Raw genomic sequence first — 26,238 nt, 5'->3', positions numbered from 1 at the left:
TATTACTAAGTGTACTCTCGTCCAGAACTCTATTGGACATATTACTAAGTGTACTCTCGCCAGAACTCTACCAGACATATTACTAACTGTACTCTCCGAATAAGAATCACCTTTTAGTTGTCTCTCCAGTCGCCCATACTGTGTCCAGTGGTTCTGCTGGGGGTCATACTGCTGAATGTTAGATATCAAGTCCCCTCCTAACGTCTCACCTCCAGCCACCAGGATCTTTTCATTTAACACTTAAAACAATCATTGTAGTTTCAAATCATTTACTGCAGAAAATAATCATGAAATTAACACTTAAAACAACAAGAAGATGTAGTTATCAATATACCTAGCCTGCTAAAGAAATGGAAACCACCGATTTATATTTGTGTAAGTTATTAACTCTCTTTTTCCATGGTTACAGGAATATGAAAGCCAAATATATACCAAATGGCACAACTAGGCCATTACAGCTATGCATGTTCCAGGTTTTATGAAGTTATCTCAAATGGTTTTGGAAACAGAAGTTGGATAGAGAAAGGACACACAGACAGACAGATGGAGTTCGATTTCAAGTTTCAATAGTAACAAGATGTAGTCATCAATATCCTAAGTACCCCATTAAAGAAACGGAAACTAACCGTACATTTATTAACTTGATTGTTTACATAGTGCTTATGTAGAAACTAAAGGAATACAAGAAAGTAAATAAAAACAAGAGGAACAAGGGGCCTAAATAGCTACCTGACTAAATTTTTTTCTTTCTTTTTTTTTCTTTTACTTTTGACATTTTTATTAAGATTTTTCAGATAAAGTATTCACATGATACAGTAAGAAACAAAGACAACTTTCACACACACTCATGTACACAAACTGTATATATATTTATATCTCTTGAATACAATGTAAGTAGCTTAGCCATAGCTAGTGAGGATTTGTTTGATCTGATCATGAACACACATGGCAAAAGTAACTTCATATTTTCATTTTGCAAGTAGACAGAATGGATCATATGACATGTCTGTTGGAAAAATAATAATAACTCATTTGACAAGGTATTTCACTGGATAAAGTTAGCTATATTTATCACAAGGCAGCATTTATAAATCCCCAAGTTTAAATCATTTCTGAACTAAATGTGAAAACCTCTCCATAACAAAACGCATTAATTGGCCATAAGACAAATGTGTGGAACTGTTGTTAAACACTTTTAGTGTTGGTAGTATTTCATATTTTGACTATTTGTTTCAATGATTGCAATACAGTACATAACATGAAAAACCCCTTGATAGCAAAAGACATCACGTGTATGACTTGACAACTATGCTAATTGTGTTGTGTATCAGGTTTCATGAAGTTACATAAAATGGTTTTGTAGCAAACGGAAATACATGTATATTCAATTTTGATGATTTGTTTCCATGGTTACAAAGACATTATCTAAAATGAAAAAAAAACATCTTGCTAGCAAAAAGCACCACTAAACCAATCCCTGTTACCAGGTACACGCAGTTATGTTTAGTGAGTGATTTTAAATGGCTTGGAGTTACACTTCAGGAAAACAGTAATATTTAAGTTTTTAACCAATTTTTCCCATGATAACAAGAAAATTATGAAAAATTCAAACCCCTCCATACCAAAAGGCACTACCAGACCGCAAGAGAAAAGCATGAACCATATTCCGTGAAGTTACATAAATGCTTTTGAATTTACTTCAGAAACGGTAATATTTGAGCTTTTAGCAATTTGTTTCCACAGTGATAGGTAAATAATCAAAAATGCAAACCACTACATACCAAGACACCACTAGACCACCAGAGTAATGTGTGTAACAGGTATCGTGAAGTTTTTGGTGTTATAAATCGAAAACTGTAACTGGAGAGATACATGGCTGGACTGACGGATGGACAGATGGACAAAATCCAATTTAATACCCCACGCAAAGGCGTTCCATAGGAGATAATTATCTATAATTAAGTTTATCAGTATAAAAAAAAGTCACAACCTTTTTGAAATTTAGACAACTTTCCGGTGAACTACAAAATATGAAACAAACCAAACCTATCTCAAAGACAATAGGTTTGGGTATACATGTGGCCTTTCACTGTCCTAAAACAAAAGGTTAGAAAAGATATTGGATTACCAACTATGCCGACATGAAATGCACTAATTGGCATCGGAGCGAGACTGGTCCACTGTCTTGTCTGTAGGCTGTACGACTCCATCGTGTCCAGGCATGAAACAGTGATGGGAGTGTCATACCCTACCTCTTTGTACCCTCCACATACATACAGGACACCATTTAGACTGACCATACCATGTCCGGCACGTGCTGTAAAATATCACATAGAAATAATCACTATAAGTATTCATAGTCCTTAACATCTAAAGTATACCGTAAAAATACATATTTCAGCAGTAATCTTATTTTAGGCCTTTTTGCTGGAAGTATTCCTCTAAATTATGATTGTGCTAATTGCACTTTCTATACATGGTTTCTATATAAAACAATTTAGACCCGCCAATTCATCAATGCGCTAATCTGTTAAAATTTGGAAATGTGTTAGAATTGGAGTGTGCCAAATCAAGTACAGTTACAGCACTTTAAAATTGGGGCAGTATTTTAAGGTAGAAATTTAGAAAATCATTGTAGCAACAAAAACAACAAGAGGCCCATGGGCCTTAACGGTCACCTGAGATTTGAAGTATTTCAGTTAATCTAATTGACCCTTTTGAGCCCACCCATCAGCCCCTAGGGGTCAGTCAGGGCCAACATGTGTATACCATTAAGCTGTCATCCAATGCTGATAATGTTAACAAAGTTAGAATGAATTCCAATAGAAATAAAACAAATAATAGTCAAAAATGTGATTTCCCTATATAAACTATAGTAAAATTTACCCCCTCCCCAGGGGCAAACTTGTGACCCCAGGGTCATGAAATTCATAACATTAGTAAAGCACCATAAGACCCTTCCACCGATGAAGAGTATTTGATTCTATCTTAATTGGGTCTTGAAAAGAAGATTTTTAAATTTCAGTCAATTTGACCCTTTTTAGCCCCGCCCATCAGCCCCTGGGGGTCAGTCAGGGCCAACATGTGCATACCATTAAACTGCCATCCACAAACCCAAGCTGAAAATGCTAACCAAATTAGAATGAATTCCAATAGAAATCCAACAAACAATAGTCAAAAATGAGATTTCCCTGTATAAACTATAGTAAAGTTTACCCCCTCCCCAGGGCAAACGTGAGACCCCAGGGTCAGGAAATTCACAATTTTGGCAAAGCACCTTAAGACTCTTCCATCTATGAAGAATGTTTGATTCCACCATATCTGAGAGTAGAGAAGAAGATCTTTGAAGTTTAGTCAATTTGACCCTTTTTAGCCCCACCCATCAGCCCCTGGGGGTCAGTCAGTGCCAACATGTGTATACCATTAAACTGCAATCACAAGCTGATAATGTTAACCAAGTTAGAATGAATTCCAATAGAAATCCAACAAACAATAGTCAAAAATGTGATTTCCCTATATAAACTATAGTAAAGTTTACCCCCTCCCCAGGGGCTAACATGAGACCCCTGGGTCATGAAATTCACAATTTTGGTAAAGCACCTTAAGACTCTTCCATCTATGAAGAATGTTTGATTCCACCATATCTGAGAGTAGAGAAGAAGATTTTTGAAGCTTAGTCAATTTGACCCTTTTTAGCCCACCCATCAGCCCCTGGGGGTCAGTCAAGGCCAACATGTGCATACTATCAATCTGTTTTCCCATGCTGATAATGTTAACCAAGTTTGAATGAATTCCAATAGAAATCCAACAAATTATAGTCAAAAATGTGATTTCCCTATATAAACTATAGTAAAGTTTACCCCCTCCCCAGGGGCTAACATGAGACCCCTGGGTCATGAAATTCACAATTTTGGTAAAGCACCTTAAGACTCTTCCATCTATGAAGAATGTTTGATTCCACCATATCTGAGAGTAGAGAAGAAGATTTTTGAAGCTTAGTCAATTTGACCCTTTTTAGCCCACCCATCAGCCCCTGGGGGTCAGTCAAGGCCAACATGTGCATACTATCAATCTGTTTTCCCATGCTGATAATGTTAACCAAGTTTGAATGAATTCCAATAGAAATCCAACAAATTATAGTCAAAAATGTGATTTCCCTATATAAACTATAGTAAAGTTTACCCCCTCCCCAGGGGCAAATGTGAGACCCCTAGGTCATGAAATTCACAATTTTGGTAAAGTACCTTAAGACCCTTCCATCTATGAAGAGTGTTTGATTCCACCATATCTGAGAGTAGAGAAGAAGATTTTTGAAGTTTTAGTCAATTTGACCCTTTTTAGCCCCGCCCCTCAGGCCCCTTGGGGGTGGGGACCATATAATTCACAATTTTGGTTGACCTTTTGCCATAAAAGCTTCCTGCCAAATTTCATTGAATTTGGTTTAGGGGTTCTGGAGAAGAAGTCGAAAATGTAAATTAATTACGGACGTACGACGCACGACGCACGACGCACGACGGACGACGCACGACGACGGACAAAAGGCAATTAGAATAGGTCACTTGAGACTTTGTCTCAGGTGACCTAAAAATCCATCCATCTATTGAACTTTCATCAGATACTGTAATCATACCTAGATAATAACTTTGGCGCACTGAAATATTGACACATAAATAAATCTAAAAAAATTAGTTCAATGATGAATTAATGTACCCAAAATACTTTCGGTAGAAGACACCATATTAAAAGAAAGTGTAATTAGTGCAATCTTATAAAAGCAGAATAGAAGACACCATATTAAAAGAAAGTGTAATTAGTGCAATCTTATAAAAGCAGAATCCTTTCAGCATGAAAATATGCTAAAATAAGATTACCACTAAAATATGCCAGTTTACAGAAAGTCATTAATTATATACAATAAAAATAGTTAACATTGTTCTTACCTTGCAACAAAGAAGCCTTTTTGTGCCACTTATTGAGTGAAGGATCAAAACACCACATCTTATTGGTGGGCGTGACCTCTACACCTCCCGTCACATAGATCTGTAAACAGAGGTACATCCAGGATCATAAATCTTAAAGATCAACCTACCGGAGCTACTCATGATATTATAACTATTAAGAACCCTACTCGATCCATCTGCATTTAATAAACTTTGTTTTTACATACACAATTTATCCAGCTTACTGACCACAAGACAAACAAGAAGACCAATGGGCCTGTATCACTCACCTGCTGCTAATGCAACTAAAAGTTGATATAGATCATTATGAGAGTTGGCAGAGTTTATACATTTTAACAGATTTTGTAGCCTTTCAGCTCAGCAGACAACTAGCTCAATATCCCTCTGTGACAATGAATGTACATCAAGGTCATTCATTCAAAATAGCGGAGTAGCCCTTCACCCCTGCGTGTTATAGGCCTAATATCAGGTTTCTGAGCATCTTGACAAAGAACCTGTACAGTACATGTATTTGACTCCTGTGACCTTGAACAAACTTGGTAGTCATTCACCCACCATGCTAAAGGGCCAATATCTGGTCTCTAGTCTCCCCGGCTAACTGCTATTTAGAAAAATGGTTTAAAGGGAAAAGTTGATGCCAACCAGTCAGACGCTGGACACCACACCACAGCATAAGCTCACTTCAGGTAGGCGAGCTAAAAACTGTCCAATGGCTAACAAGACATGACTCCACATTATCAATAAAGGATAATATTTATCTTACTACCTTTCCATCAGCTACAGCCGCGGCGTGGTCATACAGCGGTTTAGGGAGAGGCTTTACGTAGTACCATACTTCTTCCTCACATTCATGCTTCTCCACAGAGGCCAGTGGCTGCTTGTTATCTTTGCCTCCTATCACATAGATGTTCCCTGTAATAATGGTATATACAGTCAACCCTTGGGTGACACTGTGGTAACACACTTGCCTTTCACCTAGGCTATATCCCTAATCGGACGTGAAAAAGTATGGAATCACCTGCCTGACCACTTGGGTTTTCCCTGGGTACTCCAGTTTATTTCCACAGAAAGGAGTAAGACCCCTCGCGTGCATTATCCGGACCAACAAACATAATTAATGTAAATTGATATAACTTGTTTAGCAATTTTTAAAAATATAAACCAAGTTATATCTATAACAAACCTGTGTTATCTCAAACTCTGATAACTTGAACATTCAACTTAACTCAAAGTAAAAAAATAGTTCCGACAGTAAACAGGATAGATATTTTGATGTAATTAAATAGCTTGAAGTTAGAATACTTCACAAAGACATAAAAGTAGGATGCATTTTGCAAATGAAAGGAAATTTTTATACGAATCTAAATATATACCTGACATATTCATATAGTCATGTACCAATGATAATGGTGAAATCAACCAACATTATATATACATGTATGTATATTACATCTAGATATTTCAGGGATTTTTGCAGACCAACTCCCCCACCCCCAAGCCTATATTCTGATTTCTGACTGTCAAAACTGAGTTTAGACTCTTGGAAAATTTACTTTTTTGTACTGTCTGATTTAGGTAAATAGTAGTTTAACTTTTGAATATACAAGGTATGTACAATTTCTACTAAAATCTCTGTGTATTCAAACATATCTTAGTATTAAACATACATAATCAGGAAAGGACATTTATCTTGAAGTAACTAGAAACCTACCCGGAAGATAGACAGCAGCATGCTGTGCTCTTTCATGCTTCATGCTTTCCATGTCCCAGATGCTGAGGTGACTAGGTGTGAACATACGTACTTGTCGTGTGGCACTTCGGGAGACTAAATCCTCATCTGTGTCGTACACATACCCCCCACAAAGGATGCTGCAGTCATTGACCTCGGTGACAGTGAGATGGGACATGGCTTCCATCACACGTACACATCCCAGTGGGAACCAGTGTTTTAAGTCAGTGTGATAAAAGTGGTTTCTCTCCCAGCCCAACCGATCACCGAAATCATCTGGCTGCATATCATTATCCTCGTACAAATCAAATATAGTCACTCCTCCAAACTGCACCAGTGTTTTTGTTTCAAATCTTACACGTGTCCGGTGGTCATAGTATGTATATCTCTTGGTAGCATTCACCATATATTCAGTACAGAATTTTACAATATCTCTACATTTTTTATTTGACCTGAAGGGCTCATTCTTCATTGCATATTCTATTGCTGGCCAACCATCCACTACATACCGAATTTTGTCTAAAACATCGAAGGCTTTACTTTCCCGAGCTTTAGGATCATGCTCGTACCACCGGAGGGCAGCTTTCAATAGCTGCAGCTCGGTAGTGGTCCGTAGGTGGTCGTCAAGGAGATAGTCAACCAGTGTATCAGGGTCCAATTTCAAAAAAGAATCAGTTTCTGAAAACTGAAGGAAATTTTCTAAGATGTATTCTCTATAATAAACTTTCAATGTAGGTATAGAAAGTATTTCACCTATACCCAGTAGCTCTTCTGCATTGTCAAATGTCATCTTCTTTTTTAGATATTCTATACAAAGGTCCACAGCAGTTGTCATCTGTAGAAATGTGGCAGCACATATAACATCCTGGATGTTGTCTAGCGTGAGAACTACAGAACCAGTGTAAGCGTATTTAATGAGTGGTTTCACCCCTTTCTCTGTCAGTCCCTTTAACTCCACATATTCCTGCCGACTCTCCAGCATGTCATGAGAAAACACAGCCTTGAAATAATCACTGCAACTGGCCAGTACTATCTTATGAATCTGGAAAAAAATGGCTGATGAGTATTGCAATTCATTGTTTAGTTCTCTCCTTGTATGTGAATATGGAAATTTCGATACTTCCAAGGAACAATTTAATACTTGCAACAGACTTATGACAGACAAAAAATGTTTTCTTTCACTATTTCAATTCCAAGTATAAAATAATCATTCTAAAATATTTATTTTAGTAAGTGCATATTACAAAAAGAATTTCATACTTGCCGATATTCTATTTGATTCAAGATTGTCAAAAGCATGGATGTCATTGTTTAATCAAAATTACCTTAAATTGAAATTTATTGGACTTTTTATTTCTTTTAAAAAGAGAAGTGTATGTATATTACTATTACGTGTATGTTATACTTACTTTGTAGGTCTTGCCTTCAACCTTCACTGAGAAGTCACATAAATGGCCAGTCATGTATGATTCATACATGTCCTCCATGATAATGCGGCCAAACTCAGGTGTGGAGCATTCCTCCATGGCCAGATTGGAGATGTCACCTATAAATTACAACAATATTTGTTAAGTGACTGGATGCAGACTAGTGTCAGCAAACTCATAGGATACACTGTATTATACATACATTTAAAATTCCCAACAATTGGTAGAGCATCTGGCTATAGTGTTCAGAGGTCCCAGGTTCGAACCCCGTCTGGCCATGCATTTTTCCACTCCTACTACATTTGGTGCCTGTGACCAAATCTTGTTGCAAGTGAGGCAAAAACTTGACAAGGGGATACCCAAACCTGGGTTGTGAGTTGTTTGTGAGTTGTTAAGTCTTTGGGGTTGAAGACTTTAAAAGGGAGGGAAGAGTGTAGCGGAACTGGACCGGGTTGATCACCTACCAGGTAGCTGAATTAGTAGAGCATCTGGCTAGCTAGTGTTCGGAGGTCCTAGGTTCGAACCCCGATCTGGCCGTGCATTTTCCCACTCCTACTACAGTACAAGGGAGATACATATATGTATAACCCATCTCATATACCATATTATTTGTAACAAACATCTGTGCACCAAATAAGATACCTACTGTATTTGAACCTTTGTTTGAAATTTCTGTTTCTTGACAATTTTCTTGGTTTTTACACCTGTCAAAAAAAATAACGACTTCGGACGCTTCAGAATTGTTGGAGAGAAAAAAAAAAGAAAATTGTTCAAACAAAAGTTGTTTATAATAACTAAATAAGCAAACAATGTGTGGTTTTCATCAGATATACCAAAAACAAATTTTGGATGTTTTACTCGCACTCGACCGTAAAATACGGAAAGTTCTTGCAAAACTGAGACTGTCTCAACCTTCGGAGGGGGTTCCAAACCAGTAGAAGACTTAGGTCAGGCGCTATGTATTTTGTTTTGCATGTTCAATCCTTAATTCTACTGATCTCTTGTTATTGTTTCCAGATATTGGACTCAAATATTAATATGACTGACCAATAGATAAAGATCCTGTGTTGTGATTATGAAGACACATTACATAGGCATAAGACCCCGAGTTAAAATCCATTATCCACGATATTTCATATAACGATACATGGTATATTTACAATCAGCTGACAAGTGCCTGTCCAAAACAGTCTGCAGGGTACAGTAAGGTGGATATTTGAGTGTGCTGTTTTAGACACAATTTTACCATAACGAACCAATTTCGATTTTGATTTAAAACTCTTAATAACTACTCACCTGTCGCCATAATGCTAGAGATTACAAAATAGTAGCATAGTCAATTGTTGTTAATGATGTTATGTTTGCGTGTTCGGTCCAGCGTTTACCGGAAATGCATATCAATCAGAATTACCTCCCCTGTGATCGCTCTCTATTTCGCGGGAACATATGTCGTACTGATCATGAACACATACTAAACAGACGATCTGGATAGACAGGAGAAAACAAAGAAGTATAGGTTATTGGCTATGTAAGTACAACAATATATGATACATAATGTTTTGATATGTTGCTAAGAACGTGTTCTCATTAGGATATACAATGACATGTACAATGTCCTGCAACTGCAGGAGTGCAAAAAAAAGATATTTATTAGCTCGTCTCTTCGAAGAAGAGTGAGAGCTTATGTCGTCACTCCGGCGTCGGCGTCGGCATCGGCGTTGGTTTTCCAAATGTTAAATTTTTGGTGCAGGTGTTGAAAGGCATAGTAATTTATGATAATATGGTCCCTGTGGGGTCAAACTATCCCCTGCCGGAGTTAGATTAAAAGATTTTTTAGGGAAAAAAAACAGATTTTTGAAAATTTTTGGACTTGGAAAGTTTTTGCGTTAAGTTTTTGGTGCAAGTGTTGAAAGGTATTAATACATCACTTCATAATTGTACTAGGGTGCTGATAATTGGCAATAGAGTCCCTCTGGGGTTAGACTATCCCCTGCCAGAGTTAAACTAAAAGATTTTTTTTGGAAAAAACCAGAATATTCAAATTTTTGACTTAGAATATTTCTGCGTTAAGTTTTTGGTGCAAGTGTTGAAAGGTATTAATACATCACTTTATAATTGTACTAGGGTGCTGATAGTTGGTAATAGACTCCCTCTTGGGTTAAACTATCCCCTGCAATAGAGTCCCTATGGAGTAAGACAATCCCTTTCTGTAGTAAAACTTAAAAAAAAATGGATTTTTTCTTTTTAAATCTGTGTTTTTTGTTTTTAAATCTTTGGACTTTGTTTTAAGTTTATATTGTGAGTGTTTAAAGGCATAGTAATACATGGTATTAGGTTCCCTGTGGGGGTTAAACTATCCCTTGCCGGAGTTAAACTGACATATTTTTTTGGGGAAAAAACACATTTTTTTTTTTTCAATTTGTGCAAATGTTGAAAGCTATTTAATACATCACTTTATGATTGTACTAGGGTGCTGATATTTGGTTAAAGAGTCCATATGGAGTTACACTATCCCTTCTTGGGGTGAAACTGAAAATAAAACAATGTGAAAATGCTCACAATAGACAATTTATACTGGTCCACATTTTTCAAGGGAGACAACTCTCATTAGGATAATATTTTGTCAAAAAATTGAAGAAATATGTCCAAAAGCAATTACATTTGTATTTAATATATTCATTTAATCTACAACAGCATAGCTTGTCTCCCGAATGTTTGTCAATAAATAATTTATATATATATAAATTGGTATGGTTTTGAAAATTGCATAAATTCACAAAACATAATCTGATCATGTAAACAATATAAATATTATTAATGCAATTTGCAAAACCATTCCAATTAATATATTTTAATTATTTATTGACAAACATTTGCGAGACGAGCTATGCTGTTCTCCAACAGCTCTTGTTTTACTCTGTAACAGGAGCGTATCGGGGCCCAGTTTGTACGTCAAACTGCACCCTGACTCGCCCCTGTGGACCAACAACCCAGGTTCGATGGGTAACTTGTATCTGTCGTTTAGAGAGAGAACAAATGTCTTGAACTACAATTAACCATTTATTAATGATGACATAAACATTTACAACATGAAATTACATAAAAACAGACAACAGCATAGGCCTAGCTATATCTAACATCCTAACCTGAAACCAACCCCCATACCTGTACGACCTAACTAAACCCAACATCCCGACCAATACTACCCACCCAAGACCTTACATACCCTAACGCTACATTAGTACTGGCGAGGAAGACGTGACAGCACACAGGAAACTAATCCATCAGACTGCCCAGTATACGATACACCACCCTGAATTTATCCCACTTTTTAACAATACAAAACTATAAGGACCAATCTCGACAGAGGATACACAGGCATGACAGACACTGACGAAAAAGCAAGCGACTACGAACAATGCACGACAAAAACATCGACCAGATACAGCACACGTGAACAGAGGACTAGCAAAAGGTCAAGGTGACACAGGTACACATAGTACAGACACAACATATAGGAATAGCATATAGTTAGCGTTAAGCTTAACCCTGTCAGCTTAACCTGTCAGTACATATACGATAACATCCCCCGCTACAACTCATTATGTAAAGTGACTTTTAAATGTTAATTGTCAAGTTAAAACATATTGAAATTGCTGCTATGATACAGGTTTAGTCTAACAAAGATATTGATGAAAGGTTATTTTCAAGGGTATGATCATTAAATGTTATTGGAGGAATATTGTCAGATGACCCCCAGAATTAATCTTTTACTGATTACCTTTGTAGATATATAGCTGTGCTGTTGTCCAATGTAACAGCAGTGTAGGCAACGCTGGATTACCGTCTGCGATTACTGTAGCCGGAACATTGTCAGTATGGATAATACTTCATTACTGTATGGATTTACAGCAAAATCAAACACCAAAGATGAATCAAATATCATGATTTTAGCAAAGGAGATTCATGTTTTAATTCTCAGCAAACTTGACGGATTATCATTAGCTAGGGTGCAGAAAGTGTGTAGACTTTGGTATGATATTGTGGATGATTTTGAAAAGTACTTTCATGTCTGGCTTCGATGTTGCCTGACAGAAATTTCTACCTGTGATATCGTAGAAATATCTGGACTGCTAGAAATTGATGAGAGTGATGATTTATTAGCTACAGCGGACAATTTGAAGAAATTACCCACAATATTTTGGAGAGAAGTCTACGCTGAATATCATAGAAATAACTTTATCAAGAACAAGAGGAAAAAAGTGAAAAAGATAGAATACCCAAAATGCTATGGAATGATCACAGCTTTGAAGTTGAAAGGTAAATATATTCATGAACTAACTTTTTGAAGTTGAAAGGTAAATATATTCATGTACAGTGTACTAACTTTTCATATTTTTAGAAAATAAAACTTACTAGGTTTAAGTGTGTAATGCAGTTGTACAAATGTTCATAAATTGGTATTTTATAAATTGAACAGACAAAAATATTTTAGGATGTACTGACTGCATGCTTTGTTATAAAACTTGTTTGAAACAAATATAAATATATGAGTTTAAGGTAAAAATATACACTACAAAGGATTTTCACTCTTCGGAATTGTGTCTGTGAATTTGTTTAAAGTTATGTCCAGTATTCCAGGTACATTATACATTAATATTTATTTATACAATGTACTCAAAATTGATTGTTTTGAAAAATGTACCCTGTAAGAGACTTTACAGTACATGTTTACAATAGATTTTTGTTGAGCTAATACATATTGCATTGTCAATTGAATACAAGGTGAAGAAAACAATTTATGAGGAAGTTTTAAAAGTAGAAACAATACTATTTGTCATCGGGTAGTGGGAATAAGACCAAAAATGTCCCACCCCACCTCTTCACCCTAAATTACTCTAATAAAGTCACATTGATTTATATCTGTTAAAGATAATGTCCTTTTAAGTGGACATGAGGATGGCAGGGTAATATCCTGGGAAAACATTGATGTGTGCATCAAGAATACTACACTCCACCAGCATCAGAGGATGGTTACAGATCTGGCTGTCACTCGGGCTGGTTAGTTGTTAAGGTTTTAGATGTAATGAGACTTATCTATAATGTAATGAGTATTATTAATGTAATGAGAGCTTTATAAATGTAATAGGAGTTATAAATGTAATGAGAGTCATAAATGTAATGAGTGTTGTCAATGTAATGAGAGTTATAAATGTAATGAGAGTCATAAATGTAATGAGTGTTGTCAATGTAATGAGAGTTATAAATGTAATGAGAGTCATAAATGTAATGAGTCATAAATGTAATGAGTGTTATAAATGTAAAGAGAGTTATAAATGTAATGGGAGTCATAAATGTAATGGGAGTCATAAATGTAATGGGAGTTATAAATGTAATGAGAGAGCTTTATAAATGTAATGAAGTCATAAATGTAATGAAGTATAAATGTTAATGCGGAGGTTATAAATGTAATGGGATTAAGTTATAAATGTAATGGGAGTCATAAGTAATGAGAGGTTATAAATGTAAATGGGAGATTATAAATGTATGGGAGTTTAAATGTAATGAGAGTTATAAATGTAATGAGAGTTATAAATGTAATGGGAGTTATAAATGTAATGAGAGTTATAAATGTAATGGGAGTTATAAATGTAATGAGAGTTATAAATGTAATGGGAGTTATAAATGTAATGGGAGCTATAAATGTAATGAGAGTTATAAATGTAATGTGAGTTATAAATGTAATGAGTGTTGTCCATGTAATGGGAGTTATAAATGTAATGAGAGTTATAAATGTAATGAGAGTTATAAATGTAATGGGAGTTATAAATGTAATGAGAGTTATAAATGTAATGAGAGTTATACATGTAATGGGAGTTATAAATGTAATGGGAGTTATAAATGTAATGTGAGTTATAAATGTAATGTGAGTTATAAATGTAATGAGAGAGCTTTATAAATGTAATGGGAGTTATAAATGTAATGGGAGTTATAAATGTAATGGGAGTTATAAATGTAATGAGAGAGCTTTATAAATGTAATGGGAGTTATAAATGTAATGGGAGAGAGCTTTATAAATGTAATGGGAGCTATAAATGTAATGGAAGTTATAAATGTAATGGGAGTTATAAATTTAATGGGAGCTATAAATGTAATGGGAGTTATAAATGTAATGAGAGTTATAAATGTAATGAGAGAGCTTTATAAATGTAATGGGAGTTATAAATGTAATGGGAGTTATAAATGTAATGAGAGTTATAAATGTAATGGGAGCTATAAATGTAATGGGAGCTATAAATGTAATGGGAGTTATAAATGTAGTGAGAGTTATAAATGTAATGAGAGAGCTTTATAAATGTAATGTGTTACAAATGTAATGGGAGCTATAAATGTAATGGGAGTTATAAATGTAATGGTAGTTATAAATGTAATGAGAGAGCTTTATGAATGTAATGGGAGTTATAAATGTAATGGGAGTTATATGTAATGGGAGCTATAAATGTAATGGGAGCTATAAATGTAATGGGAGTTATAAATGTAATGCGAGTTATAAATGTAATGAGAGTCATAAATGTAATGAGTCATAAATGTAATGAGTGTTATAAATGTAATGAGAGCTATAAATGTAATGAGAGTTATAAATGTAATGGGAGTCATAAATGTAATGAGAGTCATAAATGTAATGAGAGCTTTATAAATGTAATGGGAGTTATAAATGTAATGGGAGTTATAAATGTAATGAGAGTGATAAATGTAATGAGAGTCATAAATGTAATGGGAGTTATAAATGTAATGAGAGTCATAAATGTAATGAGAGTCATAAATGTAATGAGTGTAATGAGTGTTGTCAATGTAATGAGAGCATTTATAAATGTAATGGGAGTTATAAATGTAATGAGAGTCATAAATGTAATGAGTCATAAATGTAATGAGTCATAAATGTAATGGGAGCTATAAATGTAATGGGAGCTATAAATGTAATGAGAGTTATAAATGTAATGGGAGTTGTAAATGTAATGAGAGAGCTTTATAAATGTAATGAGAGTTATAAATGTAATGGGAGTTATAAATGTAATGCGAGTTATAAATGTAATGAGAGTCATAAATGTAATGAGTCATAAATGTAATGAGTGCTATAAATGTAATGAGAGCTATAAATGTAATGGGAGTTATAAATGTAATGGTAGTTATAAATGTAAGGGGAGTTATAAATGTAATGGGAGTTATAAATGTAATGAGAGAGCTTTATAAATGTAATGAGTGTTACAAATGTAATGAGAGAGCTTTATAAATGTAATGGGAGCTATAAATGTAATGGGAGTTATAAATGTAATGAGAGAGCTTTATAAATGTAATGAGTGTTACAAATGTAATGGGAGCTATAAATGTAATGGGAGCTATAAATGTAATGGGAGTTATAAATGTAATGAGAGAGCTTTATAAATGTAATGAGTGTTACAAATGTAATGGGAGCTATAAATGTAATGAGTGTTATAAATGTAATGGGAGTTATAAATTTAATGGGAGCTATAAATGTAATGGGAGTTATAAATGTAATGGGAGTTATAAATGTAATGGGAGTTATAAATGTAATGGGAGTTATAAATGTAATGAGAGTTATAAATGTAATGAGAGTTATAAATGTAATGGGAGTCATAAATGTAATGAGTGTTGTCCATGTAATGGGAGTTATAAATGTAATGAGAGTTATAAATGTAATGGGAGTTATAAATGTAATGAGTGTTGTCCATGTAATGAGAGTCATAAATGTAATGGGAGTTATAAATGTAATGGGAGTTATAAATGTAATGAGAGTTATAAATGTAATGAGTGTTGTCAATGTAATGAGAGCATTTATAAATATAATGAGAGTTATATGAATGTGATAAGACATCTTGCAGACATCAGCAACTAACAGAAAAATCTTGAATGGTTTAAGCTTTTCTTCTTCTTTTAGCATAATTTTGGAAAGGGATATATATCAATTCTAAATTTAAACAACATATTTTTACTGATAATAAGGTTTTGTCAATTTAAATTATTTTAAAGGACAAGTCTTGTGATATTGATTGTTTTTAGGTTTGACAGTAAATCACCTCCTATTGGGCATTAATGACATGTTTGTCATCTCAACTTCCAAGGATTCCTCTCTCATCCTCAATGACATGACAACAGAGCAGTCCACCAAAATCTCTTACTTCAGCAAACAAGTGAACTCTGTCAGGTAAGTACTGTACACATATAGGTCAATCAAATCAGATTACCTCAGGTAAACTAGTAGGTAATTATACAGGTAAACTGGTAGGTAAATATACAGGTAAACTGGTAGGTTTATATACAGGTAAACTGGTAGGTTTATATACAGATTAACTGATAGGTAAATATACAGGTAAACTGGTAGGGTAAATATACAGGTTAAATGGTGTGGTAACTATACAGGTAAACTGGTAAGTAAATATAAATGTAAACTGGTGTGGTAACTATACATGTATTTAAATGGGTTTGGTAACTATACATGTGTGTAAACTGGTGTGGTAACTATACAGGTAAGCTGTTGTGGTAACTATACAGGTAAACTGGTTTGGTAACTATACAGGTAAACTGGTGTGGTAACTATAGAGGTAAACTGGTTTGGTAACTATACAGGTAAACTGGTGTGGTAACTATACAGGTAAGCTGGTGTGGTAACTATACAGGTAAACTGGTTTGGTAACTATACAGGTAAACTGGTAAGTAAATATAAATGTAAACTGGTGTGGTAACTATACATGTATTTAAACGGGTTTGGTAACTATACATGTGTGTAAACTGGTGTGGTAACTATACAGGTAAACTGGTGTGGTAACTTTACAGGTAAACTGATGTGGTAACTATACAGGTAAACTGGTGTGGTAACTATACAGGTAAACTGGTGTGGTAACTATACAGGTAAACTGGTGTGGTAACTATACAGGTAAACTGGTGTGGTAACTATACAGGTAAACTGGTGTGGTAACTATACAGGTAAACTGATGTGGTAACTATACAGGTAATCTGGTTTGGTAACTATACAGGTAAACTGATGTGGTAACTATACAGGTAAACTGGTTTGGTAACTATACAGGTAAACTGGTTTGGTAACTATACAGGTTAACTGGTGTGGTAACTATACAGGTAAACTGGTGTGGTAACTATACAGGTAAACTGGTGTGGTAACTATACAGGTAAACTGATGTGGTAACTATACAGGTAAACTGGTTTGGTAACTATACAGGTAAACTGGTGTGGTAACTATACAGGTAAACTGATGTGGTAACTATACAGGTAAACTGATGCGGTAACTATACAGGTAAACTGGTGTGGTAACTATACAGGTATACTGATGTGGTAACTATACAGGTAAACTGATGTGGTAACTATACAGGTAAACTGGTGTGGTAACTATACAGGTATACTGATGTGGTAACTATACAGGTAAACTGGTGTGGTAACTATACAGGTAAACTGATGTGGTAACTATACAGGTAAACTGGTGTGGTAACTATACAGGTATACTGGTGTGGTAACTATACAGGTAAACTGGTGTGGTAACTATACAGGTAAACTGGTGTGGTAACTATACAGGTAAACTGGTGTGGTAACTATACAGGTAAACTGGTGTGGTAACTATACAGGTAAACTGATGTGGTAACTATACAGGTAAACTGGTGTGGTAACTATACAGGTATACTGGTGTGGTAACTATACAGGTAAACTGGTGTGGTAACTATACAGGTAAACTGGTGTGGTAACTATACAGGTAAACTGATGTGGTAACTATACAGGTAAACTGATGTGGTTACTATACAGGTAAACTGGTGTGGTAACTATACAGGTAAACTGGTGTGGTAACTATACAGGTAAACTGATGTGGTAACTATACAGGTAAACTGGTAAGTAACTTTAAAGGTAAACCATTAGGTAACTACTGGTAAGCTGTTACAGGTGATTACAGGTTAACTACAGGTCTGCATGGTAATTGCAAGTCAACAATAATATAGGTCAGCTATGTCCAGTAACTATGGTCAATGTATAATAATACTATTAACTTGATTTCAGGTAAATATAGTACAAGCAATCTTAATCTAACTATTAAACTAAAAGATTTATGGGATTCATTTTGTAGTTGTAGTGGCCTAACATTTGTGGCAGCAGCCAACTGTAGCTTCCTTCAGGGACATCCTGTGTGGGATATAGACTATCGCCGGGAGCTAAAGGCTAAACTCCGGTGTCGACAGGACTTGGCTGGCCAGGAGTCAACCAACATACTCGCAGTCGCTCTACATCGAAACAAGGTTCAATCACCACTGATCTTGTCTGCAATACTCTTCACTAAATTTCACAAATGATTATGTATGTTACAACCATAAATTTGATATATTTAAGAGGTTTAAAAATGTTAGTTAAGCAAAAAATGATAATTCTTTTATTGATAATTCAGTACTTCTTTTCACGAAGTGAATTTAGTAAATCATAGTATTATGTATCCAGTCAGCTCATACATCTTCATTGAAGTAAATGTTTGTCAGATTATGAACCCTAATTTACTTTGATAGATGTAAGGTTGTTGGCATGACAACTTGTCAGACTATTGTGTTTACTTAAGTCAAGAAAGAATGGAGTGTTTTAGTTAAAACATTATCATGTTATAAGACTCAATTTGCTCCTATGCCCACCCAGGGCTTTTTCTGTGGGCTTTTTAGGGCCATTAATGGACCCCATTCCCAATTGAAATTATTTCATATTTAAGCCAAATTCCCCAAAATTTGTAGTTAATGCCTGAAAAAATCTTTCCCAATTCACCAATTTTCTTCCCAAAATGAGACAAAAACTAATATATTTGTTTGTATGCATGGTAAAATATTTGTTTTGATTGACTCATCTGTAACAGGAACAAAATAAGATCAAGACATGAAAAGGTTGTGAATACACATACATGGTTTTAAAGGTTTTTTTGTGTTCGATACAGGTGCTGGCAAGTGATGATATTGGTAACTTATTTCTGTACAAAGGGACCGATCAAAACAGAAATTGTAAACAGGACCGACCTGTTATCTTGTGTGTATTTGGAGCAGCAGTCAAAACTATCCTTTTCCGTGATGATAAAGCAGTATGTCTGACAGGTGAGAAGATCCTCTATATGAACCAGGTATACTGGTAATGATGTAAAGATCAGGCCTTTCTTTCTTCATAGTCTACTATCGTATTTTACTGAGTATAAGCCCAGCCCATGCTCGGGGATAAGCCCCCCCTCCCCCTGTTTTTCACTTTTCCTGCATAGGCTCATATTCGGGAATAAGCCCACCCCCAACTTTTGAATGTCTAATCCACAATGGAAAATAATAATAATAAAATAAAACAAAATATATTGATCTGAATATGTTTGCCTTCTTTCTCCATCGATGAATCTATCTCATAATTTACGGTTTCACATGAGACAGTCATGAAGCCTGATGTATCAGTTACTTTTCCGACATCAGTGTCAACAATTGTGTTTAACTCTACATTGATTAATAATTACAAGTATAATACTTCATGTTTGCTTAATCCTGGTGATATGCAGAAGCATGTATTTTTGTGGATTTGTTATGTTCTTATCTCAAAAAGTTATGAATGAACTATTTCCAGCTTATTATGATTGACCATCATGCTGGTAGAAATACATGAGTAGGCTTTGAATATTGAGGATCATAGATGGTTGGCCTGTTCAGGTTGTCCTTTGTCTATACTAGTTGTGACCCAGCACTCCTTAATTCTTTTATCGCTATTCCTAGTGAAGTACTGGAAAGAGATTTCTAATTTAGGTTCTCTTGGTTCCTAAAATGATATGTTCGATTTTGAGACTGATTTTGGTTTCATTTTGGAAGTTTTCTAAGGAATCATTGCATAGATCTTTCCGTTCATCTGTATGTTCCCCTTAATCTCTTTTTCTGTAGGTTGAATTTTAAGACTGATCAGAAGAAATTGCCAAAAGCAGCCATTTTGGATTCTGATTTGAATATTGTTGTATTTGATGGATCAAATCTAGGTTAATTTTTGTTCCATGATGTGGCTGGATGTATTATTTTTGAGACAGATTGGGACAACAAGATGGACGGCAAGTGGTCATCTTGAATGTTGACATGTAAAGATTTGATGTAGAAATAAACATATTTAGCTGGTATTACTGTGTATTACAGATGATGGCATGCTTTGTGTTTCCCTGGATCTGAAGGAATTCAAACAACACAATGTGTACGAAGCCATAAATGTCATTCCAGAGTGTATTGCCTGGAGAGTCAACATCTTAGTAATCGGGGCCAAGTCTGGTATGTATGAATGTCTCTAGGTTGATTTAAAACGTATCCATTACTTAGTACTTTGCTTTAGTACTTCCTTTACTGGGGTATCTTAAGTATTAAGAGATTGATGCATCAGTATATAATTTTTCAACTGTAGAACTTCGTCATGTCAAGGAGATATTATGTAACAATGGAAACATATACATAACTTTAGGACACTATATACCCTGAACTGCTCAAAGGGCATTTGTTTGGTTATGCATTTGTTCGGATATGTGATAAAAAAAATGGTACACTGTTGTGTACAAGGTAAAGATTATACCTGGGACTATTACTTGCCTGTAATCAAGATGGCATTTCATGCATGCCAAAGAAGCATAGAAGCACCAGGGTCACTCCTAACATGGTGATATTAGGAAGTGAGGTACTGCAACCATGGCCATTGGATCTTCTGGTAGGCCTTTCCTAGTCTCCAGTGCTGCGATAGCAGAGTCAGTTAGAACACTAGCCACGTAACCTCAGGTGAAGATACCCGGTACATGGTTCAACACTCCTTACCCATGTCGGTTTGTGTTTCTCGAGAAGCTCAGAAATAGACTGGTCTGTGCTGTTGGGTTTGTGCCCATGGGCAAGATACTTCACCCTAATTGCTCTGGATGGCATGTGACAGGCCTCCCATATATTGTTCAAGGAGGTAGTCACCAACTACTACAAGGGGAGCCCGCTTAAAAATGACATTGGCTGTTCACAGGGCAATAAAACCAGCTGACAAACAAATATGTAGTCTCCATTGGAGGAGGAACTTCTTGAGTGGGTTAAAAACCCTCCTAAGTCCTTGGTGGAGAAAAAAAGTTGTTATTTATAGAAAAGTGTTAGGAGCTTGAATAATTGAAAATTCAGATTTCTGGTGTTTCTGTCTTAGATATATTGTCAAATTTTGTTGGTATGATGTAGAAAATCAATTTTAAATTTTAAACATTTGATTAATATTCCATGTAAATTACTTGACATTATATTTCCAAACTCCAGGTAAAGTTTTCCTGTACCTAGTGAAGGAGGACAAAGACCTGTTCAACATAGACTTATCCAGGCCTGTAGCTGTTTATGATACAGATTCAGAACATGTTAACTCTGTCGCCATTGGAGACGATGGCAATGGACCGGTGCTAGCTATTGCTACAGAACATAACTTCATCACTTTAGTCAGGTGGACAAGATGAAATTATAACTCGGGTGAGATGGACATTTAAGCGCATTCCAGTCTGACAGACACACTGCATTTTATTATTCCTAGTGAGATGGACACTAAAGCTGACTCTAGACTGACAGACACAGTGCATTTTATCATTCCTAGTGAGATGGACACTAAACATCACTCCAGTCTGACAGACACACTGCATTTTATTATTCCTAGTGAGATGAACACTAAAGCTCATTCCAGTCTGACAGACACAGCACATTTTATCCTTCCTAGTGAGATAGACACATAAACTGCTACTCCACTCAGTCAGACGCAGCAGAATTAATTACTCTTCCAGTTAGAGACTGTGAATTTATCATTCTTGTTAGATGCAAAGTGAAGCTTCTAGATGGACATTTAAGCTACTGGTCCAGATAGAAAGTGAATTATAATATTCTAGTAAAATAGACACTGAAGCTATTATCCTAGTCAGACAGACAGCGACTTTTATCACATCCTGTTAGATGGAAACTGAAGCTTTTAGTGAACACTGAAGCTATCACTTGGTCAGATGGATATGTTTAGCTGATTATTCTAGTCATATGGTATTAGTAAGCATTGCTTTGGCCAAACAGCATAGTTACTGGGAGTATAGGCATAGTTTTTGAATTGATATTCGTTTTAGAAACATCTGAAAATTGGCAAAATAATCATCAAACCGGTAATATTGATCATTTTTAATCTACATGTAAAGTTTTATTTTTTAATTTTTTAATATTTTTGAAAATATACTAGATGTATATAAACTATTTGACTTACTTTTTTCCGTGCAATTTGATCTGGATTTGAAGAACAGATCTCATGTTTCGTCAGTTTATCCCAGTACCAAGTAACTTGTTGGACAATATATGTGCAATACAAAGCAGGCAAAACCTTCAGAGTTTAGAGATCAAGGACTGCTTCATATTTGTTAATGGAGTCATATGTTTGTGAACATATCACATTACATTTCCTCTAAGAAAAGGAACAGTGGATATTTAATTATTTATGTGTTTATATGTTGCCAGAAAAATAAGTGATTTGAGAAAGTGTGAGATTTAGTGTTTTTACTTTTAAAAACAAGATGTTTATTTGTAGACTCTTAGATTTTAAAGGATTTTTAATATTTTTTTTTTCAAGTGCCTGAAAATGTAATGCCACTATATATTTATCCTGTAACAAGCCCAGGGGACCTACACATAAACTTTGACACAATGTAAGTGATGGGCCCAACACATAAACTTTGACACAATGTAGGGGATGGGCCCAACACATAAACTCTGACACAATGTAAGGGATAGGCCCAACACATAAACTTTGGCACAATGTAAGTGATGGGCCCAACACATAAACTTTGGCACAATGTAAGGGATGGCCCAACACATAAACTTTGGCACAATGTAGGGGATGGGCCCAACACATAAACTTTGGTACAATGTAAGGGATGGGTCCAACACATAAACTTTGGCACAATGTAGGGGATGGGCCCTACACATAAACTCTGACACAATGTAAGGGATGGGCCCAACACATAAACTTTGGTACAATGTAAGGGATGGGTCCAACACATAAACTTTGGCACAATGTAGGGGATGGGCCCTACACATAAACTCTGACACAATATAAGGGATGGCCCCTACACATAAACTCTGACACAATGTAAGGGATGGGCCCAACACATAAACTTTGGTACAATGTAAGGGATGGCCCAACACATAACCTTTGGCACAATGTAGGGGATGGGCCCAACACATAAACTTTGACACAATGTAGGGGATGGGCCCAACACATAAACTTTGGTACAATGTAAGGGATGGGTCCAACACATAAACTTTGGTACAATGTAAGGGATGGGTCCAACACATAAACTCTGACACAATGTAAGGGATGGCCCCTACACATAAACTTTGGCACAATGTAAGGGATGGCCCAACACATAAACTTTGGTACAATGTAAGGGATGGGTCCAACACATAAACTCTGACACAATGTAGGGGATGGGCCCAACACATAACCTTTGGTACAATGTAGGGGATGGGCCCAACACATAACCTTTGGCACAATGTAGGGGATGGCCCCTACACATAAATTCTGACACAATGCAGAGGATGGGCCCAACACATAAACTTTGGCACAATGTAGGGGATGGGCCCAACACATAAACTTTGGTACAATGTAAGGGATGGCCCAACACATAAATTCTGACACAATGCAGGGGATGGCCCCTACACATAAACTTTGGCACAATGTAGGGGATGGGCCCAACACATAAATTCTGACACAATGCAGGGGATGGGCCCAACACATAAACTTTGGCACAATATAAGGGATGGGCCCAACACATAAATTCTGACACAATGCAGGGGATGGGCCTAACAAATAAACTTTGACATAATGTAGGGGATGGGCCCAACACGTAAACTTTGGATTAATATGATTTTAGACACTTTTAATTAGAATTTCAAATTTGCTGAACTTACTTGTGCTTGCTGTCTGACGTCATAATGTTATGACATTTGATGTACTGTGACAACATTGACAAGCAAAAAATACCAAACCTATGGATAGTTTTTGTTACACATTACTTCATACCAGTAGGCATTCCTAAATCTGATAATACTTTGTAGTTTGTGATATGAAACTGACCAGTTGCCAATGGTGATCAATGGAAATACATCTTGTCCATCCTTTTGGTATCACATCACCATGAAAAGATGCCATTATAGTGCAATACAATGATACAATATAGTTGTTGATGTAGAGAACCACCTGTTTTGTGTTAATTACATTTTTGTACATTTTGTTTGGATGTTAGGTTTTTGATTCATTTACCTTAAGCTTTCTATTGAAATATTTGAAGATTTCATGGTTAAGTCATTATAAATATGCATACAGTATAACATGGAATGTTTGTTATGTATAAACTTTTATTGTTTTGGTGGTTGCTTTGGAACCACAAATATAAGAATAACAGATATTTCTGTATGCATTATTGTTGCATGTACTACCAATGAAAGTTTGTACCTATGAAAAAATTTGAAAGCTCCAAACCACGAAAGGAAGTACACACAAATATTTCATGCCATACAGGCATATTTAATACATGTGGTGTATACAAATTTTTTTTTCACTCCTTGCTGTTCTTTTTAAATGGAAACATCATACTCTTTACAATATCTCTTCGCACTCTAGAACTTTCATTGGAAATACCATGATGCCCTGTTTACCTATGGTATATTGTATTTGGTTGGTTGGATCCTTATGTACTGAATCCATTACATATATTTTTTACTGTTAAGAGCTCTGGTTGTCTGTGGCTGCCTTCTCCTTTTGCTAATTTATATTTGTTACATATGGTTATATTGTGTATATACATGTAGAAATTAGCAGTGTAAATGTTAAAAAAATATGGTGCTCAGTATTAGTCACTCATATTCATCATCCTCACATTTGACCAGTAGATTTTAAGCCCACCATCTTCAGAATCGCCCTGCATCCGTGGTCCGTCAGTTGCTCGTCTGTTGTCCGTCCCTCCATAAACAATCCCTGTTATCTCTATTTTAGTACTAGAGAGGGTCATTTCTCAAACTTCATGTGTAGATTCCCCTTGGTGCTTAGTTGTGCAATTTCAATTTAGATTTTTTACTCGGAAAAACAAAATGGCCGACATGAGGCCATCTTGGATTTTGAGAATTGAAGTTTGTTTTCGCTATTTCTTGATAAGTACTGGAAGGATATTCCTAAAACTTCATGTGTAGGTTTTCCATGGTTCCTAGTTGTATTCTCCACGCTATTGCTACAATAACACAACACAGAGGCACTTACAGGAAATTTTAAGTATTCTATTTTCAAGAATGTATATGTACACAAGTACATATTGTCCACGCATTTTTAGAAAAGGATACATATTGTTCCATGAAAGTTTGAAATTCATTCAATTATTTTTTTCTATTTTAATATATTGCCATCACCTTGTTGCATTTTCAGCTTTTCAAAACTGTAAAATGGCTATTAATTTGAAACTCATATGAGTTAGGGTTATGTTCTAGTCCTCAGGAATGTTGGATTAAACAAATACTAGTGTAGTAGTGGTCACTAGATTTGCTAGAAAGATAAACATATAGGTTCGTGTTAAAGTTTGTAATAATGCAAGTGATGTAAATTTTACTGTAATATTGTTTTATAACAGATTAAGTTATGCTGACAACAAAATGTTTTTACTTGTATCATTGTCCGAGTTGTTTATTCTAGGGTTGATATTTTAAAGACGAATTAGCTCACATAAGTCATGAGAAGGCATGTTTTCAATTGTACATGCAAGACAGTGTGTCCACAACAGGACAAAGTTTCAAGGCTAACTAGGTTATAGTGAGACACAAATCTGTTCAGATTAACTAGGTTATAGTGAAACACAAATCTGTGTTCAGATTAACTAGGTTAAAGGGAAACACAAATCTGTGTTCAGATTAACTAGGTTTGAGTGAAACAAATCATTATTCAGGCTAACTATAGCTATATATAGGTTATAGGGAAACAAATCAGAACTAGGTTATAATGAAAAAAAATCAGTGTTTGGACAAACTAGGTTATAGTGAAACATAAA

At 35.5% G+C, this 26,238-nt stretch overlaps 2 protein-coding genes across 2 annotated transcripts in view; one reads left to right on the top strand and one right to left on the bottom strand.

Moving 5' to 3' along the window:
• The window catches only part of LOC117329425 (kelch-like protein 26), a 28,461-nt gene extending 18,941 nt beyond the window's left edge, over positions 1-9,520 (bottom strand). Inside the window, exons 1-7 of the mRNA XM_033887369.1 lie at positions 9,414-9,520; positions 8,100-8,236; positions 6,673-7,732; positions 5,728-5,873; positions 4,941-5,040; positions 2,129-2,317; positions 111-239 (exon numbers count right to left, since the gene is read on the bottom strand). Coding sequence (XP_033743260.1) covers positions 111-239; positions 2,129-2,317; positions 4,941-5,040; positions 5,728-5,873; positions 6,673-7,732; positions 8,100-8,236; positions 9,414-9,423 — 1,771 coding nt within the window. The 5' untranslated portion in view covers positions 9,424-9,520. The remainder of the gene's footprint in view (positions 1-110; positions 240-2,128; positions 2,318-4,940; positions 5,041-5,727; positions 5,874-6,672; positions 7,733-8,099; positions 8,237-9,413) is intronic.
• A 36-nt stretch (positions 9,521-9,556) lies between these two features.
• Positions 9,557-24,366, top strand: LOC117329424. The gene is made up of 8 exons (XM_033887368.1): positions 9,557-9,645; positions 11,907-12,437; positions 13,050-13,178; positions 16,197-16,341; positions 18,262-18,430; positions 19,105-19,258; positions 20,315-20,443; positions 21,446-24,366. Exons 2-8 carry the CDS (start codon positions 11,996-11,998, stop codon positions 21,634-21,636), a joined length of 1,359 nt encoding a protein of 452 aa, XP_033743259.1. The 5' UTR covers positions 9,557-9,645; positions 11,907-11,995; the 3' UTR covers positions 21,637-24,366.
• The last annotated feature ends 1,872 nt before the right edge of the window (positions 24,367-26,238 follow it).

Source organism: Pecten maximus, chromosome 6 (assembly GCF_902652985.1).
Source record: "Pecten maximus chromosome 6, xPecMax1.1, whole genome shotgun sequence".
In the NCBI taxonomy this organism is placed as follows: domain Eukaryota; kingdom Metazoa; phylum Mollusca; class Bivalvia; order Pectinida; family Pectinidae; genus Pecten; species Pecten maximus.
This window is presented reverse-complemented; position numbering and strand designations above follow the sequence as displayed.